General features: G+C 41.0%; 1 protein-coding gene across 7 annotated transcripts in view; it reads right to left on the bottom strand.

Moving 5' to 3' along the window:
* The window catches only part of LOC108439016 (thrombospondin type-1 domain-containing protein 4), a 97881-nt gene that overhangs the window by 12822 nt on the left and 69833 nt on the right, over positions 1-15226 (bottom strand). For 6 of the 7 annotated variants that reach the window (XM_037539696.1, XM_037539694.1, XM_037539692.1 and 3 more), the window contains 4 exons: positions 7706-7910; positions 1904-2079; positions 533-623; positions 176-373 (listed from right to left, as the gene is read on the bottom strand). In XM_037539696.1, coding sequence (XP_037395593.1) covers positions 176-373; positions 533-623; positions 1904-2079; positions 7706-7910 — 670 coding nt within the window. The remainder of the gene's footprint in view (positions 1-175; positions 374-532; positions 624-1903; positions 2080-7705; positions 7911-15226) is intronic. The other variant, XM_037539693.1, reaches the window with a different exon arrangement.

Here is a 15226-nt window from a genome sequence, read left to right as displayed (position 1 = left end):
CTGACTGTATGGATTTGAAGGTTTGAAGTTTGACTCTTTTATTTTAAAAAAGCAAGAAAAATGTCTTTAAATCCACTGATTTGACCAAATGACCAAAAAAAAGCACAGAAATAGTGGCCACTATTACAATTCTTTGCAACCAGGACGTTTAAGGTTGAAGCCGTGCAGTTCTGACCTTTGCCACAGGAGGCGCTGCAGTCAGTCATCCCTGTGAGTTTCCAGTTGTATTCTCTGCTTCGGCGGGGCGGCTGGGCTGCGGGCACCTGGTTGTCAGGTGCGTGAGGTTGGTACGTGTGCCCACCTGTCTGTTCATATCCTTCCTGCGATGGCCGTCTGTGCTGGTCATATCCTGCCCCGCTGGTCACTGTGTTACCTGCAGAGAACAGGGCACAAAGAGCAGCGAAACACAGTTGACATATACTGCTATTCAATTCTGATGAAAGATAATTATGATTAGATAATATTTCATATAACAACTTGTATTCACACCAGTGGCCTATTACAAACATTATTTGTTTAAAAGAAAGCTGACCGTCTTCTGTGTTACCGGCTGTGCTGACCGAGTTCTCTGTTGGAAGGATGTATTCGTAATGCACTCCTGGGTTGGGCTGCTGGTAGATCATCTAAGCATTAAAACAAATAATAAAGACATCCATCAATAAAGCAAAAGGTTCCTCAAGGGGAATTCCACCAATTTTGCAAAATTTCTGCCTAATTCAGTTAAGATGCAAACTCATTCAGAGTGGTTTGGTGTGAAATGTTCCACTCCAGAGAAACCTCCAGCATCAGAACTGTCAGAACATAGTGGTGGTGATAGGAACCAGACATCCACCTCTATAAGCTCCCTCACAGAAAGCTTTAATATGAAATGGTTGTGAACGCTGATGTCTTGATATGATGCTTTTGCGATAAATGTTGAGCCTTAAATGAACTTTAGTCAATCGAAATCGATTCAATCTAATCAGCTGAGGGTGGAGAGGTACAGGCAGGGTGTTGTAAGGCAAAATAGTCCCTGAAGAAAAAAATGACCATCATCATTACATGTAATAACTCACTGGTCGCCTTGGATAATAAATGAAATGGCTGTATTTGTGTTGTAGACATGTTCTTATCACCACCACTGTAAAGAAATATGACACGGTAAGTTTCTCAAGAATTAACCATTTCATACTAAACAACTCTGAATGACTGTGTTTACATCCCAAACACTGACTTATGTAGAGAAAGTAAAAAATCGCTGAAATTCCCCTTTAATTCTGTATTACATCTTAAGCGCAAAACAAAGTGACCGCTGGGCCCTGATTGGTGCTCTGGCTTTGCGCTTCTTTCGTTTTTGACATGTTACGTTTTTATACACACAGAAACCAAAAGGAACGACAGATTTCTCAGAATGTAGGAGGAAAAAGTCGGATATTAGACTCTGAAATGTAGTGGAGTGAAAGGAAAAAGTCGCCCAGACTGGAGAAACTTCAGTACAGATACACCAAAAATACTAAAGTACAGAAACCAATGACATATATCTAGTTACCACTGACAACAATACAGCAAGCTATTTTTGAGATTTTTACCTTTGAAAATCTTTCATTTTGACCAAATTCCATGCACACAACTCTTTGGAATAGTGTCGGATATAATCAGTTATCTAATCAACTACAATTCATTCTAAAACGTCTGAACTTCCGATGCAGTTGAAACACCATGTTTAGAATGATGCAGCATGATGCATCGATGCATTGTCACTCCTTTAGCTGGCTTTAACTCCTGCTGCACTGTTAAAAGAGACTCGTCATTCCAGCTTATTGTTTAAGAAAAGTAAGTAACTCGACTACCTTCAAATATTTGATTTAACTGAATGAAGTCAAGATGACATCCCTGTTTAAAGATGATGCCCACATCCACTCACATAAACGTCCAGTACTTCATTGGTTGGGCCCTCTGCCTGAAAGGACTCCCCAGCAGTGCTGCTGATCTCATTGGGCCGCCGGTATGTGAACATGGTCCCGCCTCCCTCATACTTTCCAGGCCGGTCAATGGCCCAGTTTCCGTTTATGATGGAGCGTCCAGAACGGCTCCGCAGAGCTGCAGGACACACAGACTGTTACTGAAAAGATATGAAAGCCTTCCTGCAATACAAATGTTTGCCACGGTAATGAAAAAAAACGGCCATAAATTAATTAAATAAATTGGCTGTGGAGAAATCAGAATCAGGCATAAAAACTGATATCGAAGCATTCCTCGGGTTTGGCTTCATTTTATTAAAGCACCATGCCTCTTGAGTTATGGCCATACAGCTAAGGGAGGATCAATATGCTTCGTGTTGTGGTAAAATAACTGTAATGTGCAGCCCTTTTCAGCCGATCTGCCTACTAACATATACTATGGTAGCTTGACTACAGAAATAGCCAGAATTTCATTTTAGGGTAATCTAGGATGCGTTGTGTCCTACATTGCATCTACAAATTGCTGTAGTGAGGAAAACACAACTTCCAACTGACATTTTAACTACAAAGCATGACTGCTAGTGCCTTTAACGGACAGCACAGCATGAGGCTCATTGTCCAGAGCCCTGCCTTTTACAGGAGTATCCCTATTTACTGGTTTATAGTAAACAGTAGTAGCCTATGCTAGAAACTGGCACAGCTCACAGTCTGAAAACAGCTGAGCAGGGTCTCGTTTGTAGGTGTAAAGCAATGGTGGTGTGCAGCTGTGTGAACGTTGCCACCCAGATAACAACAGGATAACACACTGCCATTTGGTCCAGTGGTGCTAAAGCTGGCAGCCCACTGGCTTTCTGTTCAGCGTTTTCTGGACAGCCTGGTGGTCATTTTCCACTTCATTTCTTTCTATTGCCATCGTTTGTAAATTAGTTTAGTAAATCGTTTTAAAAGTAATATCACAAATAAAGCTTATACAGCTGTGACTAGTCTAGCACAATGTCAGCAACAACATTTTCAACATTTTCCCATAGAATTTTAGGCCTAGTCTTAATTTTTTCTCAATTGCTCAGTTGTTGGTACTAATTGTTTTCCAGAATAAAAGACTTTGTGCATTTAAAATTTGTTTTAGGAGATTAAAAACTAGTGTGCAATAATCTTGGTGGTCTGAGGGTGGACTAGCAGTGGCAAACAGTCGGCAAGGTGGACACTATCGAGCCAACAGACTGATATATGCCTTCTAATTGGTCTCAGTACAAATTACACTATATTTCCAAATGTTTACAGACACCTCTACTTATTAGTAAATCCAGCTGCATTAAGGTGCACTCACTGCTGACACAGGAGTTCAGATGCACACACGGCTTGTATATTTGCCATAGAAAAGCATTGACAATAGACCAGGATGCTCTGGAGTAGCCGCACATAAGCCTAAGGTCACCATGTCCAGTGCCAAGTGGAGGCAAGATGGGTAGGAACCCCCCCAAGCACTGAGCTGTGGAGCAGTGAAACTGCATTCTCTAGATTGATGGAGCATCAACCAGAACCTTTAGGATGAGCTGAAGTGGCATTTATGATCAGAACTAATCATCCAACAATAAAACCTGATCTCAGTAGTGCTCCCACTGCTGAATGCAATCAAATCCTCACAACAGTGTTTCATCATTTAGTGTAAAGCCTTCCCTGAAGTGTGGAGACAGTTACTGCATCAGGATGGGACAAGAAACATTGGATGAGCAGGTGTCCACAAACTACATAGCATACATTTTGGAACATTTCTATATTTTTATTATTTATATCTTATTTTTTCTGAGCGGTCAGGAACCTGCCGTTTGCCTGTCTTCCAAGTGAGGAGGCCTAGCCCACCAACCCGCCCCCTACCCCCCTCAGCTCCCCTCATAGCTTCATCCTAGACCGGTACTACGGATTGTTTTGTTGAGCAAACTTGAATAGTTTTACAGTGAATGTGGCAGGGAAGGGGAATTCCTCCAGAACTTTCCAACCACCGTCATGTAGCAGCTCCTCTGATGGTCCTGCAGATGTTGTCTTTCTACCTCCTCCCTGTTCTTTCTCACAAATATCTGATTTGATCAAACAACAATGACAAACACGGCCCCCGCAGTGTCTGAATGGGCCTATTGTCTCGTTGTCCCCACTGTCCACAGTTCACCCACAGCTGTCTCGCTCCCTGCAAAATCACCCCAGACGTGTCTGCGACAGTGTAGCAGTTCAGCCAAAATTCAGACGTTCTCCTTGCAGCAAATATAGTCATGTTTGGGGTCTGAAGCCTGATTTTTAAGATGTGCACTGGAGCTACGAGGTGAATGTAGCTAACAAGCAATAGGCATCACGCTAAATATCACACACTTGCCTGGAACTCTTGTCAGAACTGGCTGATTTGTTCAGTAATCTCAGATAGACTGGATTAGGAGTTTCTGACACCACAATATTAATTATAATAATGGTTTGTCCACTGTTTGTCCAGCACAGATAACAGTGTCATACAGAAACCACATAAACAAGTCTTGAGATTGCTCAACAGATTGAGAGTGTGATAATGCAGGCATGCAGTTTGCACATTCATAATAATAATAATAATAATAATAATAATAATACTTTTCACACAGGAAAATGCAGCTCAAAGTCCTGTGCACTAAGAACGGTAAACAAAAAAGTATAATATAAAAAAGTACAAAACATAAGATAAAAACACCAAAAATGGAAAAACATGCAACGTAAATTAAAAAAATAAAGTAACAGTAACAAAAATAAATAAGTATAAAAGACAAGACTATAAGGAAATGAAAAAAAATAAATTGAGCAAAATAAAACAAAGTAATAAATATCTACTTATAAAAAAACTACAAATTGTCACGATTGGCCTCTCCCAGTCCTGTCAATGTGTTCGTGTTGTTTTGGTTTAGCCCATGTGTGTTTGTTTTGGTCCAGTCCCCTCGTTTCATGACTCCACCCATGATTGTCTTTCCCGCCTGTCCCTCGTTTACCCTGTGTATTTAAGCCCTGTGTTTGCTGGTCTTTGTATTGGTGTCTGAATTGTTGTCTGAACTGTTTGGTTGTTTGGTGTGTTTCTCGTCATGTCTGTACCTGAATCGATCCATGTTGACTACATGAACCTGGACCATTTATATGAGACGATGACCCTGGATTTGCCCATAATAAACGTCGCTTATCTCCGCATATTTATCCACTTCCTCGCTCCCCGTTACAAAAATAAGCAAAAATAAAATGATAAAAAATGCTGCATTCTGTAGTTTCTGTAGACTGCCCACCTGTCCGGCCGGACACTGATGGATGACTGACTGTCGAGCTCTCCTGCTACCCGCTTTAGACCAGCTGCCCACGCCCCAGCTACTGCCACCTACCTCGGACTAGCTGCCCTCCCTATATTGAAGTTTTCATGGACTCCTAGCTATTACTACTACTAATACTACTGCTATTAATATTAGTAGTATAATAACTCTGTAGGTAGTTTGACCAGAGGAGGATGGGTCCCCCCTGGTGAGCCTGGTTCCTCCCAAGGTTTCTTCCTCAGCTCTGAGGGAGGTTCTCCTTGCCACCGTCGCCCCTGATTTCACTTTTGTCTTCATTTATGTTTATGTTTACTGTTTATTATATTTATTATAAAACTGATCAAAAGCACTTACTTCATCAGGTGCAACAGAAAAATATGATGATATGGCCAAATGGCAGCAAGTATAGTGAAAAAAGAAGTGGCCCAAGGATAGACCCGTGTGGTACACCACAGCGAATGTTGGATTTTTCTAGATACAAATCCTCCAAGGGATACAAAATAATGTCTATCAGTCTGATATGTCTGAAACCACTTTCCAATGTCCAGTCCAGCACAGTGTCTTGCACAGTTTTCTGGTGGGCTATTATGTGTTAGGTACATTACAGTACATTAGCACACTGCTGAAACATGCCTTGACCGATCAGCTACATTTGGCATAAGGGAGGCAAATTTGTACCGACTATTCCTTTAAGAACTCATGCTTTTAGGGGTTAAAGCGGCCGGTGGGGCTCAGGGGAAGGGGACACTAATGAAAGCTTGTTTATGTACGTGGCCCCCGGAGGCCAAAGAGGGAGCCAGACACATGCTGGGCTTCAGCATGGCTCTCATTAAAGCAATGTCTCCAACAATAAAACACTGACATTCCTCCAGTCACTCCTGAAATAGCAGCGACTCTTTCTGCCTCGTTTTCTCTTTCCTTTAGTCTCTCTCTCTCTCTCTCTCTCCCTCTCTCCCCCTTGCTCTCGATCTCTCTCTTTCTCTCTGTCATGCAACCTAATCTTAGAGCCATGGTTTTTTCCTGACATCTGAGTCCATTTTTTGGCAGGTGGGCTTTGTGAGGATGAAAGCTTGAGGATAATGTCTGTGATGATGGCCACGTTTGAGAACCGCTACCTAGAAATAAAAGGGTGTTCTTTTATGTGTTTAAAGTGCCTTTTACTTTTACAAAATTTCGAAAGTTCATGAGCAGCCAACTGAACTTATTTAAGGAAGCAGTTTTAAAGAACGTCAAGCGACAAAGTGAAAAGAAGAGAGCAAGAAAAGAATCAAGAGTCCTGAAATAGCTGCCTGACATTTTAAAGATTCTACACTAATTATATATATATATTATATATATAGAGGGAGATACAGGCCCTGAATATTTTGTTGTAACTCCAAAAAATACGCTACATAACTTGATGTATGTATAATTGATTGCATTACACGCGATGCCGGAACTTCTATTTATTTTCTACCAGACACATGAAGCATAAATGTCACAACGGCTGTCCAGGGATACGTGTGTATCTCTCATGTATACTCATGTATTCTGGACTATACTAACCCAAATGCGGAATTTAGCTTCTGAATTAAAGACTATCTCTAAAACGTTCTGCATGCTGCTCTGAGTTGTGACTGATATATCATGAAAATTTATGGATTTATTAGTATTTGCATTAAAATGGCACTGACGAAACACCTGAACCTGAACAAGCCATCATGGTTAAAATGCACACATAAATGCATGTTTAGCATGAGCATATCTAGTTTTAACACATAATAATCCTTTATGAAATAAAGAAAAATAAAACAATGCAAAACTTTGCAGAAACAGCAGCACGCTTCGCAAAATGTGTGGCAGAGTATTCAGATCCTGCTCATGACGTGGCGGCGATCAGCAGGGATGAATGGGGTAAAAAAGTCAATGTGCATCTACCATATTTCTGCTCGACCCAAAAACACCATCTCACATATACTCTCACAGGGCAGGACCACAAGCATGAATTCAGTGTTGTTCTGATCTGCACTCAAAGGTTTGTCTTTTTTTTCCCTCACCCCTCAATTCTCCCCCAGAGTCCCATTTATTTTTGCCTCACAAGAGGAATTATCTACTTTCTCCCAACAGGCTCCAAACTACATGTACTACATCTACTTAGGGCAGGTCTTCAAACTCTACTGCACAGCCATACTGACCTGCACTCTTCTATGTGTCGTTTTTTCAACCCACATTCCTCTCATAGACTCTCATTCATTTCCAACAACACATAGCTACCACTTGGCAAACCCGTAAAAACCACCCAGCAAACAATCCATACATCATAGCCTAGAACTGCCTAGAAATACCTCAGCAACTGCGCCATCCCTCTGCATTTTCTTCAGGAAGTGTACTATTCTGGTTACTGATATTATCACTTAGCAGAACTGTTAACTTCTTAAAACTGATCAAAATGTTGGCCTAGTTTTTGCGTGCTTCACTCACCGAGGTAGTTTTGGCTCTTCAGCATCTCTGTAACGTTGATCTTGGTTGCTCCCTCTGGAATCTCCACGATCTTGTGGTAGCCCACTTTAGAAAGGCTGTGCTGGTACAGGCCGGAGACCAGCTTGCAGGCTGTGTTATCCCCTCCGCACACGCCACACTTATCCATCACCTTCCCCGTGCCCAGGAACTCATCACAGCCAGGACTCTGAGAGACAAGGGAGGAGGAGAAAGAGAGACTTCTACTTAGCTGGGATGACAAAGAAAAAATCACAGGGGTGGATGGATGAGTAGCCGTGTCTACCAGGTGCATGCACCATCTGGGGGGCCTCAACCAGCCTTATATGGTTAGTACGGCCTGCAGTCCCACAACGATACAACTATTTAAAAAACTACTAAGAATTCAGAGGCATAAATGTGGGTGTGGCCTTATTTTAGCCACATCCCTGCATTTCAGGGCAGGAAGTGCCCTCATGGCCACATGGAGAGCAGGTAGATCCCACTGTTTTGAAGTAAATGTGTTTCAAAGTCTGAAAGTGAGTGTGTAACATTAAGAACTGTCACAACTGAAACACAATCTCTGCAATTAAGTACACTTTTATAGTGTTTTTATTTTTGTTTGCTTGTTTTTATGTGTGTACCAACGTCCAAAGCTGCGTTTCCTCGTCATGTACTGGCTAGCATTTTTTAATTCTGCTCAAAATTTGCTAAAATTGTCACTACCGAAATATTTGGAAAAGTTGCAGAGGCATTGTCATTGTATTGGTATTGACAAAACAAAATGTTCAACCTTTTATTTTAAAACAATAAACATTATTAAGGTTTATGGTCACTTAAAGCAAAGAGATCCCAGTCTAAAGTCAAAGTCAATGTTTTCAAGTCTGACGTTGAACCAAGTTGTTTGACTTAATGTGTGTTAATGGGTGTGCATTATTAAAAGTTGTGGCTACAGAAACACATTTTTTGTGTGTTTATGCGTGTACAGCTGTGCAAAGCTGTGTTTTACAGTCAAAATTAGCGAAAATTGTGACTTCCGGAATATTTGGAAAGCACTGTAGGAACTTTGTAGGCATTGTTATTGTATTGGTAGTGAGAAAAGGAAACGGTCAACCTTTTATTTTAAAACAATAAACATTATTAAGGTGTATGGTCAAGCAAAGAGTCAGTCTAAAGTCAAGGTCAGTGTTTTCAAGCCTGACTTTGAACCAATTTGTTAGAATGATCTATATTTCATAAAGCGGATTTAAAAATGAAGTAAATCGTAATCAAAGAATTTGGAGTCAATTTGGAAATGCGGCCAAAAAATTCTCCTGAAAAAAAATTGTTAATAGCCCATCATTACTGGTGCTGCAGTTTAGTCCAAGGCCAGGTTTAAATCAGGTCCTGGAAACCAGAGCTTAAAGTTTTACCATAGTCGGGCAGTGAGGATCATACGTTGAATTAAATTGAGCATGTAAATTGGTGTTCTGAAGAACAATGACAGTCAACACAACCAACAAAACCAGCAGGGGTGGAAAGAGTACTGAAAATTACTACTCAAGTACAAGCACTCTTACTGTAGTGATAATTTACTCAAGTACAAGTAAAGTATTAAAAGTATTAAGTACAAAAGTATTAGTAAATAAAATTACTCAAGTTAATGAGTAGTTTGTTGAAAAACTACTTAAGTACTGAATCACTTTTTCGTATTTCCGCTGTCACAACCTGAACATATTTCCCAGTTGACTCGGCTACATCACTGGAAATAATCTGTACAGAACAACACTACCTCCCTCAGGGTGGAGTCGAGCTGTGACAGCGCATCTAAGCAGGTTTCGTGTTTGGTCACTAAGTTTGTGTGAAGTTCTGCTCTGTCCTTCTCCACCACACTGGACATCTCTGTAGCTGCTGTTTTTTGATTGGTGAATGTTTTAAATTTAACCGTGCTTCAGTCGTGTTGGTTTCTAAGATGATATTTTCACTCTGTAACGTTATGAAAATTAAAGTAGCGAAGTAAAAATATTTCATTAAAAATGAACTCAAGTAAGAGTAAAAGTACTATTATTTAATTGTACTCAAAAAGGACAGTTACAGGGAAAACTACTCAATTACAGTAATGAGAGTAAATGTACTAGGTTTTATAAAACCTTCTGCTACAGCACCAACTTGGCTAACAGCTGCCTGACAAACAGCCAGCTTTCCCTGTGCAGTGACCCTCCTGGGACAGTGTATTATCTGTCATAGTACTGGTCTGGCATGCAGAGGCGGCATCGTGATGTCCACACATCGGTTATGATTCAGCTGCTGTATCATTCATTCTCATGTTTCACAATTTTGTCTGCTGTAGTTCCCCTCTGGATCCCCACTTGTTGTGAAGTCTGCATGTCTTCTTTGCAGCTTGCATCCTACCTACTGGACCCCGGTCAGTGGAAAGTGGGCTAAATTTTGGCCCAGGCCTGCAGTAAGTATAGCGCTCTCACATCAGCAGGTCATAAATTCAACATTCTGAGCAGTAAAACCAACAGAGCTCAACGAACAGGTGCAGAAAGAAAAGAGGAGAAAGGGTGGGAGAGGGAGAGGGAGTGGAAGAGAAAGATAAGGATAAAGACATGGTAAAGAAGAGAAAAAGAAAAAAGGAAAAAGAGAGAAGAGAAAAATGGAAGAGAAAAGAGAAGAGAAAATAATACAAGGTGAGAGATGAGAAGAGAAGAGAAGAGAAAAGAAGAGAGAAAATCGACCAGAAGAGAAGAGAAGAAAAAATATGAGAGTAAAAGATGGTGAAGAGAAAAGAAGAGAAGAGAAGAGAGAAAATGGACCAGAAGAGAAGAGAAGAGAAAAGAAGAGAGAAAATGGACCAGAAGAGAAGAGAAGAGAAGAGAAGAGAAGAGAAGAGAGAAAATGGACCAGAGGAGAAGAGAAGAGAAAAGAAGAGAGAAAATGGACCAGAAGAGAAGAGAAGAGAAAAGAAGAGAAGAGGAGAAGAGGAGAGAAGAGAAGAGAGAAAATGGACCAGAGGAGAAGAGAAGAGAAAAGAAGAGAAGAGAAGAGAAGAGAAGAGAAGAGAGAAAATGGACCAGAGGAGAAGAGAAGAGAAAAGAAGAGAGAAAATGGACCAGAAGAGAAGAGAAGAGAAAAGAAGAGAAGAGAAGAGAAGAGAAGAGAGAAAATGGACCAGAGGAGAAGAGAAGAGAAAAGAAGAGAAGAGAAGAGAAGAGAGAAAATGGACCAGAGGAGAAGAGAAGAGAAGAGAAGAGAAGAGAGAAAATGGACCAGAGGAGAAGAGAAGAGAAGAGAAGAGAAGAGAGAAAATGGACCAGAGGAGAAGAGAAGAGAAGAGAAGAGAAGAGAAGAGAAGAGAAGAGAAGAGAGAAAATGGACCAGAGGAGAAGAGAAGAGAAAAGAAGAGAAGAGAAGAGAGAAAATGGACCAGAGGAGAAGAGAAGAGAAGAGAAGAGAAGAGAAGAGAAGAGAAGAGAAGAGAAGAGAAGAGAAGAGAGAAAATGGACCAGAGGAGAAGAGAAGAGAAGAGAGAAGGAGAGAAGAAAAGAAAAGATGTGAGATGAGAAGAAAAGAGAAGAGAAAATAGAAGAAAAGAAAAACTGTGAGAAGAGAGGAGAAAATGATTATAGAAGAGCTTCTAAGCACAGCGCCATCCGCTGGTCTGGAGCAACCACAGCCGCTCCTCACAGCGTGCGTTTGCCCTGCCTCAGGTGCAGTTTACAATCCACACCGTTCCCAGACATTACAGTGTCATAAAGCATTTCCCTACAAATCCCAATCCAGGACTCCAAACTGTACCGCTTCACAAAGCCCCCATACCACCGCAGTCCCTGGTCAGTAGCTGTGGTCTCTGTGGTGGCTGTAATGTATTGGAATAAACACAGCTTTCTCTCACTGAATCACTCCCATGCGGTTACATTCCACATGCACAGCCCTAAAGCACACATCACCTCAGAGAAAGCATACCTCAAACCAGCGTTTAACAGATGAGCATATACGTGCTCCTCTATGTTGCGGCAACTGGGCTTAAATCATCTGGCCTGGGCCGACGTCCTGTTTTCATCAATAAACTTTGCCTAAATTAACAGCAGCTGAATAGCAATTCAACTCTAAAATCCATCAATTACGTCCTTGCTGGTGTAGCGCTATCTGTTGATATATGATATGGGTCAGCCACCCTCTAGACCAAGAGCCGCAGCACAAATGTTAAGAAGACCCATTTTGTCCTTTCAACAAAAATCAAACCACCTTGGGAGCCACAACATTTTGTTCGTAAATATGTCTCAATCTGTGCAAATGTGCTAGTAGGCTAAAAAATATAATGGCCTATAAATGAAAACACACACTTACTTTGCTCTGCTTTAAGCTCTAGCTCAGTTACAGCACTTTTCTCGCATCTCCAGCAGGAAACTTTTCCAGAAGTGGAATAGTCCCTTGAAAATCTCTCTTAATGTTCAAGTCTGAAGTCAGCTCTCAGCACTCAGCTGGTGTCCTGATGTGTTTAATCAGCTAAAGCTAAGGTCCAGTTTTCGTTTGCCAGCTTCTTGTTCAAATTTTAAGGTCAAATTTTGCCCATTCATCCAGAAGAGCATTTGTGAGGTCAGACTCTGACGTTGGACGAGAGGGCGTGGCTTATAATCCCCATGCTAGTTCATCCCAAAGGTGTTTGATGGGGTTGAGGTCAGGGCTCAGGGCTCCCTCCTTCACTAAACTTTATAGTTGGCACAATGCAGTCAGGCTGGTAATGTTCTCCTGACATTCGCCAAATCCAGACTCATCTGTCAGACTGTCAGATAGAGAAGAGTGATTCGTCACTCCACAGAATATGTTTCCACTGCTCCAGAGTCCAGTGACAGTGTGCTTTACACCACTCCAGCTGACACTTGGGATTGTGCATTTAGCCCTGTATGTAGCTGCACAGCCATGGAAACCCATTTCATGAAGCTCCTAATGTACAGTTCTTTTGCTGATGTTGCTTCCAGAGGCAATTTGTAACTCTTTAGTGAGTGATTCAAGTGCGCTTCAGCACTTGGCGGCCCAACTCTGTGAGTTTGGGTGGTCTACCGCTTTGTGGCTGAGCTGTTATTCCCAGATGCTTCCATTTCACAATGATAGCACTTACAGTTGTCTAGGGCAGATCTAGCAGGACTGGGATTTTCGGTTTTCGGTTCGACCCATTCTACCACCTGTGTTTGTCTTTCAAGACTGCAAGGCTATGTGCTTAAATTTATCCTCCTGTTACCAATGAGTGTGGCTGAAACAACTCAATAATTAGGAGGAGTGTCCCAATACTTTATCTATATAGTATATATTGCAAGCCCACAAAGCTAACGTAAAGCTAACTTTACTATTACTGCTGTCATTACTTCACTGAAGTAGCACTTCAATGGAATGGAATATAGGATTAGGCTACTCCTCTGCACACACAGACTTTCCCCTTTAGGAAATCCAAGCGATGATGAGGGCTGGAATAGCAATGAGAGACCCCAGCAGAAACAGAGCTGTCCAGCTTAACAGTGTTTACATATGAAATGAAAGAAACTCATTCAGCACAGGTATAACAGAACGAAAACACAGAGGCCAAGAAAAACACACGCAAGGACCACTGGATGTGAGCTGGTAAAGCATTCGGCCCAAATCCGGTTCCTGGAGAAGTTCATCATTAATTTTGACACCTGGTTAGAAGAAAAGCGTTTTACTTTTTATTTTTCCTTCACAGATGGATAAAGAGTCTCTTCAGCTAATTATCCTATCATGAGTCAGAATGAATGTGGAACAGGAGACTCTGATGAGTCTCATTGTGACAACAAGCCCCAGAAGCACCAAGTCCTCAAAAAGAATCTAATGGCTTTTCCTTTCAGCGCCAGTTTCGACCTCAAAAGCACTTCATTTCTCTCTCTAATCGACTCTCTGTGGGTGGCGTACACTGTTGAGCACAAAAGGAGCTTCTGATGAGCCAGAGTAAGGCTCTAAAATCAGCTCTAAAATCCACATTCAGCTGGAACCCGTTAGACTGGCCGTGGTCTCCGAGCAGCCTTCTGAAGAATTCCTCACTATTAGCGCTGAAATAAATACCAGCGGTGTCTCTTTGACAAGCAGTCAAATCAGATCAAATGCAGATGGGAACAGCTGCCTTGATTGATTTGTCTTACTGTAAATGTAGTTTGCTTCTGTTGTTTGTAAGAGCATTAAATTTGTTGTCTATGAAAATTATGGAAAAGACTGTAAATGAAGACAGACAGACGGATAGATAGATAGATAGATAGATAGATAGATAGATAGATAGATAGATAGATAGATAGATAGATAGATAGATAGATAGATAGATAGATAGACAGACTGGTGGACAGATAGATAGATAGATAGATAGATAGATAGATAGATAGATAGATAGATAGATAGATAGATAGATAGATAGATAGATAGATCATCTTATCAGTAAATGAGCAGGAGGGGGCGGGGACACTATTAAACGACTGGGCTTTATTGCTGAGTTTGCCTAATTATTTCTAAAAGTTGTCATTCTTGGGGGGTTCATTTGTTAGAAGGTGGTACGGCACATTGCGAAAAACTGTATCTTGGTAAGTGAAGACCTCTTAAAGCTATTCACATAAATGTCTATGTTCAATACTTCTCATTATGAGATTGTTGTATGAAGATTTTTCATTTCTTTCATTGTAATAAGTTTCATGCATACAAAGAAAGAACCCTGCCAATATGGTGGAACGATCCCACCATGCAGCCCAGTGTAATGTCTGTTTCCAAGCCTATATGAGTAGCAGAAGTTCGCACCATCACAGAGGTGGGTTTTTCTCACATTTCACCAAGTTTTGACATTTATAGCCTGAATTGAAGGCCTAGCTCGAATAATCATGATGCACCTTCCAATTAAAAGTGAAGGTGTAAAGCAAAAGAAACACTTGAGTGAAAGTCAAAAATGTACAAACTATCAAACTTATGTACTTAAGTGTACATAAGAAAAAAGGGCGCTTTCTTTGTTTGGTGGTGTGTAATCGGTGTTACTCGTCCACAAAGAAGAATTAGCATAGCTGTGGGCAGGTTCTTTGGTATTAATTTGGCTGGACACTAAAAATCTCCTCGCCTTTGACATTTGTAATGGCCACTTCGGAGACCCAAATCAAAATGAATGGAGTACAAAGTGCTTTTTTTTGTTCTTGGAAACTTAATTGATTATGAATACAAGTATTCAACTGGAATAATGCTTGAATAAAGTAACGGAAGCAGCGTAATTCAAGTGCTTTCCACCTCTAGTAGTTTCCAGTAGTACTGCTGCCTTAGCCAGCCAATAAAAATGTTGCTTATATCACAGGAAAGCAGAGAAATTCATTAGATGGTTAATGATAACAGATATGATTAAATTATGATCAAGACGATGTTTTCAGCCAGTTGCTGGCTTCAGGCTTCCGAATGTCAGGAAAAAAAGTAGACAAATTTAGCTGTCGTGTGAAATGACGGTATTAAATTTATACAGCAGTGATGTAATTAAATCCATTGCTTCCCAGCAATACCACATAATAGCCTCCC

The sequence above is a fragment of the Pygocentrus nattereri genome, chromosome 7 (assembly GCF_015220715.1).
Source record: "Pygocentrus nattereri isolate fPygNat1 chromosome 7, fPygNat1.pri, whole genome shotgun sequence".
In the NCBI taxonomy this organism is placed as follows: domain Eukaryota; kingdom Metazoa; phylum Chordata; class Actinopteri; order Characiformes; family Serrasalmidae; genus Pygocentrus; species Pygocentrus nattereri.
This window is presented reverse-complemented; position numbering and strand designations above follow the sequence as displayed.